General features: G+C 44.7%; 1 protein-coding gene across 1 annotated transcript; it reads left to right on the top strand.

The window, feature by feature from the left end:
• The first annotated feature begins 729 nt into the window (after positions 1-729).
• Positions 730-1315, top strand: LOC137742931 (uncharacterized). Its single transcript, XM_068482867.1, has 2 exons — positions 730-1081; positions 1218-1315. Exons 1-2 carry the CDS (start codon positions 730-732, stop codon positions 1313-1315), a joined length of 450 nt encoding a protein of 149 aa, XP_068338968.1.
• The last annotated feature ends 5190 nt before the right edge of the window (positions 1316-6505 follow it).

Here is a 6505-nt window from a genome sequence, read left to right as displayed (position 1 = left end):
ACGAATTACGTGTCATATCAGAATGAGTTATATCAAAAGGGTAAGGATGGCTTGTTGTTATTGTGCCTCGGCACATAGGAGGCTGCCCAAGCAATGGACGAAGTACATGAAGGGATTTGTGGAGCTCACCAACCCAGACGTAAAATGCGTTAATTGCTTCGCCGACACGGTTACTTCTGGCCAAGTATATTAAAGGATTGCATTGAATACGCCCAAGAATGCATACATTCTCAGATTCACGGACCTATACAGAGAGTCCCAACCGAATTACTCCACTCAGTTACCAAACCATGGCCGTTCAGAGGATGGGTAATGGACGTAATCGACAAAATCACGCCGTCTTCTGGAGTAGCAAAACACGCGTGGATATTAGTAGCAACCGATTACGTCACTAAGTGGGTCGAGGCAAAGTCATACGCCTAATTAACAACTAAAGAATTTTGCAATTTTGTAGAGGAAAATATTGTCACTAGATTCGGCATGCCAGAAACGATCATAACCGACAATGGCACAATCTTCACAGCCGACATGTTTAAGGAATACACGGCGAATCTAAATATTCGACTTGAGCAGTCTATGCCGTACTACCCATAAGAGAATGGGTAGGTCGAAGCAAGCAATAAAGTATTGATCGGCATTCTTGAAAAAATGGTAAGAGAGAGACCTGGGATGTGGCATTTAAAGCTAAATGAAGCATTATGGGCCTACCGAACTTCACCCCGATCAGCAATGGAAACAATTCCTTACGTGTTAACTTACGGACACGATGCTATGTTACCAGTCGAGCTAAATATGAACTCATTACGAGTGATCAAGCAAAATAGTTTAGTCAGTTCCGAATACAGTCAAGCCATGAAACAAGAGTTAGAAGACATGGAAGAAATTCGGCTTGCCGCTTGTAATCTATTAGTAGCACAGAAGAAAATTGTCGAACGAGCTTATAATCAGCGTGTCAGACAAAAAACGTTCGACGAAAGAGAGTTGGTTTGGCAAACTGTGTTGCCCATGGGGATTAAGGACCCCAGATTTGGCAAATGGTTGCCGAATTGGGAAGGACCATTTATCGTCCACAAAGTTCTTGGTAAGGAGGCATACCACCTTAAAGACCGAATTGGTTTAGTTCACAAATTGCCAATTAACCGAAAATTTTTAAAGAAATATTATCCAATCACGTGGGAGATATGAGAATGAATATCATTGTATTGAAAGGTGTACAGATACATTTATAAAAAGCTCCTACAAATCTAAGGGGTCGAGGAAAGAAAGGTTTCAAGAGTGGCCTTCAACTCCAGCCACTTCACTTCGCTCAGCATGATCTCGGCCTGCCTTGTCTTCTTATTAAGTTGAAGCTGCTGGATCTACTTTATACCGACTGTGAAAGTCGTCAATTGAGCCTTATTTGCCTCGAAATCCCTCTCAAGCTCTGAAGCAACAACTAACCTTTGTTGTTGAAGCTCGGCGATTTGACCCTGAAGCTCAGAAATTTGGCGATCAAAACCGGTCAGTTGCGCCTTCTTCATTTTTATTGCCTCAACCTTTGACTGGTTGGCTTCATGTGCAATCTTTGCCGTTTTCAGGTTGTCCTCGGCTCGGAGAGCTTGTTCAAAAGTGGTAAAATGTTGCCAAGTCCACTCCAGAAGATCAGACAAATAGGCGACATTCTCCATGCTTAAGAAACCGCCAATTGCGAGGTCGTTCAGGCACTCCTCTACGGAGTCGAGGCCCTTGCATTGAAGGACCTGAGAGGCGGAAAGGGATAGCAGTTCTTGCAGCTTGACAAAAGCATGGGACGAAGCCAAGGTCTCCGTAGGCTCAGCCAAAGCAGCAGAAGAACCAGCCATGCTAGTAGTGCTCTGAAGAAGAGCGTCAAGCTCGACTTCCCACGAAGGCTGCATAGAAAGAATTGTAGGAAGAAATTAGAAGAAAAATAGCAGAGGGCGTTTGTTTGAAACCTGCCAAGAGGAGACCTCGACCATGTCTTTTGGTTCATTGCTCGAACCCAGAAAACTCAATGGCCGAGCCCAGTATTTAAGATTGCTCCTCAACTCACGCGGCCGATGGAGGTTATCCACGTTCGACAGCCACTGAGGTGGCCAAGAAATATAGAAAACACCATTCGGCGCGTAAAATTGTCGGTGAAATGAATTATCAGGCACCTGACATTTAATATTTTCTCGGTTCAGATTGTTTATAGTAAAATCAATGAGAGAAGAGGTTCGAGCCTTACAAAAGTCGAAGTGACCTATTGGGGAGGAATGTCGAGGTTATGATCTTGCGAATGGATCGACGTATCTGCCGTTGCTTCAGGCTCGACAAGTAGCCTCTTCCCACGATCTACTACAGGAAGGAAGATTGGGGCGACCGCCTCAACCATAGGAGGGGGATTTACAATAGGGGTTTTGGTTGGTTAAGGGCGGTTTATCAATGGGATCTCATCGTTTTCGTCTTCCTGAAATAAGAAGCCGTCAATACTTGCGAATTTAATGAGACGAAAAGAGTTACCAGCAACAGAATCATACCTCTTCCAAAATGATCGTTGGTTGTTTGTTGGGAGTTGTCTGGACGGGTGTGGCAATCTTGTCCAAGACAGGAGCAACGGCTGGCTCCGAAGTTGCAGATGGAGCGACAGTTGGTCCAGCCACGACCCCAGGGATTGGTTCGGTTGGTTGGTGGGATGGCGTTACCGTTTTTCCGTCAAGGCCTAGACAACTGGAATGGGAGGAGAGACACTAGGGTCGGTCACTCCCGTGGTCTGGCTAAAGATGACGTAAATCTCCTGTTCCCCTTTTTTTGCCAATTTCTTAACGCGTTTTGGACGTCGAGGAGCTTCACCTCCCGTCTCAGCATCCTGGTAGGGTCGTTTGCTCAGCAGGGCATGGGCGATGGTTTTGGTTTTCTTGGAAGAAGGCACTAACATCTTCTTGACCGCGGCCGCGACAATCACGTTCGTCCTTTTTAGCATTTGACCGTCTAAGGAAACCAAAGCAAGTTAGCAAAGTTGAGTTAGGTAGTTGAACAACGAAGATGGATATACGAATACCTTGAGCTTGGGAGCGGAGGCGGAAGTTTTCTTCAGGCGATCGTCGAATATTTTCTCGATAACGTCTTCGACGGGAGCGTCGAAAAAATCTTGAGTATATGCGGCCCACCAGTCGATGAAGGTGGCAGTATTGAGAGTCTTAGGAACGTTTGGCCGAACGTGGAATTTCTTACATCTTTCTTGAAATTCTTGATCGGCTTCCCTGTATTCCCTTTCCTAAGAACCAAAAAGACGTCCTTGGCTCAGGATAGAACGGGATGATAGTAAGGGCAACGGGCAACCTTGAAGATACCTAAGTTGCCGTGTGGTGAAGTAGGGTTGGTAAACTTCCCAACTTGCACGTTTGGCGTCATAGCCAAAAGGAAGGTCACAGGTCAGAATGAATGACCCCCAGCTCTTTCGAAGGTCAGCATCTTCTACTTCATCCCATGCCGAGGAATGGAGCTTGATGGAAAATGGGCATTCTTGATGACCGCAGATCAAGAATTCATCATCAAAAAGGTCTTCTAGGCCAAAAAAGTATTTGAAGACTTCTTCGGCCGAGTGAGGAGGGGCAGGTCTAGAGCCTAATTAAAGACCCAAGACTTTGGTGGGTACGAAGTTTGGGGTTTCTGGCCTGAGGATGGTGAAATAGACCTACAGCCAGAGTTGAGCAACCCAGAGTGGGCCAGTCTGATGTGGATCAATTTTGTTTATCGTTGCCTCTGCCAGACAACGGGTAAGCTGGGCAAGAACAGCCGAGCTAAGGGCCAGGATGTGACCACTGGCTAATGCCTCAGCAACCGGCATGTTCTCGACCAAACACTTGTTTTATTTGGTACAACAAATGAATTTGTTGTACCAATAGAAAATGAAGGCTTCATGCTCCCATTTCTTGAGGTTTTCTTCGCCTTGGCCAGCGAAGTGTTGAATAAGGGTGTTGTAGTTGAAAAAATTCTTGTGTAGTTTCTGAAATTCTTCTTTTAGGGGCTCTTGGTGTTTCTTCCGCAACGATTCGACGGCACATTCGTCGAAGAGCGTCTTGAGGTCGAGATTAGATGGACACCCAGAGAGAGAAACGTCGACCGGAAGACCCAAATGAGAGGTCCCGAGAATGGCTGAGATATCAAGAGTGGTAGAACCAATGGGGCCGAGTGAAAGGACCATGGTATTAGTGGCCAAGCACCAAAAGCTCAGAGCTGCCAAAAGAAGCTTCTTGTCCATAACAGTCTCGATGGTTGAGAGCCTAATGACGTCGCAGATACCAAGAACCCTCCATTCTTTGCTAAAGAACTTCTCCATCTTTTCGACCCATGCTACCTAGGTCACGGTGGTTGAAGGCCAAGCCCCTTGGGGATTAGTTGATTCCCACTTTGACCAATCGAAACCTTGACGCAGGGGTGTCAGGTAGTGATCCTTGAGAAGGTTGGTAATAGACGCCGGAACATTGTCCTTGAAAAATAGCCCCAAGATTTGATGAAAGGCGCTTGAGTCACCTTCAAATCATAGGTTTTTTATGGTACTCCGGTCTGTAAAAACCCGACATTTGGCACATTCGTCGGAGAGTTTGGAAATAAAGGTGTTGGAAGCCACTTTGGAGAGCTTGGAAAGTTTTCTAGGATAGAAGTCTTTGGGTTTTCTGGGATTTTGAAAGCAGAATGACAAAGATTTACAGGTTTTGGAAGCGTAATGTATGAATGGGAAGGTTTTAGGTATTTATAGGCGTATTGAGAGAAAGGTTAATCGTTTGATCTTCAAAAGCATCCGATTTTCAAAATTTAAGGCGAAGTCAACTAGGAAATTCCTAATCATTATGGATATCTAAGGGATCTTGGGGAAATGATCAAGGTTTTCGCGGTTCAAGGACGCACGATTGCATGTTACAGCGGATTTAATGCGAAGATGACGTTTTGGTTGTCGCACGTTTTCGACGGCCATGATTAAGGGCTGCTAGGTTTACTGGAGAATTGACACGTGGCAGGACATTGGGAAGAATAAAGATCATTCAATCACATTTCATAAATGCACATGGTGGTGATTATCGAGACGGTTAAGTTTAATGGCAAATGACATTTTCGTTTCTTTAAGGTCGAGACTCGAACAAGGATTGATGGTCGACGACCTCAGAAGCGAGGGGGCAATGTTTGGACCTAAAATTATTGGGCTGGGCTAAGTATGGAATTATTCTCGACCCAGAAGCTCTGCTCGAGAATTGTTACAAACCAGCCAGTTCATGGGCCGCCTAACTAAGGTCGGCCAAGTTATGTTTTGGAAAAATACTCCAGATGAATAGGAAGTGGTGGGCCTTATTGCGAAGCAGATGGATGAAGAAGTTGAGTATTAATACAGTAAGGATTTTATGTTGGATAAGGACACTGAAACTTGGAAGTGAATGTGGCCTGATAAAGGGTTGAGTTCAAAATCCTAATGGGAGGAAGATTGGCCAAGATAAGATAGATTGGGTGAGGAGTCCTAGTCCGAGTATGGTTTTAACTCGACCTTAAAAAGGATTTGTTGCTATAAATAGATAGCATAGTGCATCATTCAACCCCTCGAATTCAACACACAACTGCCCTGCGCAAAACCTCTCAAACATCTTGAGATTTTTTTTATTTTCTTTTTCCGCCAACACATCTTCAGTTTAGATAAACATCACTGTGAAGGCAACCAGCGAACATCTTCAATTTGGATAAATAGCACTGTTGCCGTAGAATCAGTTGACTAATGAGCACCTTTAGTTTGGATAAACAGCACTGCGCCGAGGCCGATTTGTTATCTATCTAAGTCTCGGTGGAGAAGGGTTTCCAAATCCTTATTGGCAGAGGTCATCTTATTAGCCTTCTCAGCAAAGTAAGGTGTTACAAGTTATTACATTCGGCGCATTGAACGCCGAGTGGTTTTATGATTAGATACTCACAAGTAAGTTTCAGAGTTCGACATTCTGACTGCCGAACCACATTTACCATCAAGACATACATCTCTTTTGAGTACTTGTGTCCATATATTCTGGTGTTGATTTGGCATGCTTATACTCTCACGAATATAATCACTGTGACCGAATCTGGTGCCGACGATTCGTGAACTTCGTAGAATTAGCAGCCTTGTCTTCAGGCTCGAGAATCCAAAGGCCGAGATTTGTTCCTTCCTCGGCCGCAATCGCAAGATCAAGAAGTAAGCAGTGCATTCAACGCAGCATCAACAAATTTTACTCCTCGATCGAGCACGGTCGATGAGTTGGCACACCCCGCATTCAACCGAATGACGTAGTTAGGTCATTAGTTACTCGGCCTGCGCGCCACGTAGGCTTTGTAATTTTTAGGGTCAACAGTATCCCTTTTCTCAATTGGATGAGGTCGTGCATTCAAACTGCCTATCTTATTAATTTTTATCTTTTTGGCTTACATTTCTTCTACCCTATTTCCTTTGGCTACATGTGTTCAACATTGATGGACTCCTTATGCCTCCCACTCCTCATCCCCTCTATTT

This window comes from Pyrus communis, chromosome 11 (assembly GCF_041283825.1).
Source record: "Pyrus communis isolate YQ-2024b chromosome 11, ASM4128382v1, whole genome shotgun sequence".
NCBI lineage: Eukaryota > Viridiplantae > Streptophyta > Magnoliopsida > Rosales > Rosaceae > Pyrus > Pyrus communis.
The sequence above is the reverse complement of the archived record's forward strand: the minus strand, read 5'-3'. Positions and strand labels throughout refer to the sequence as shown.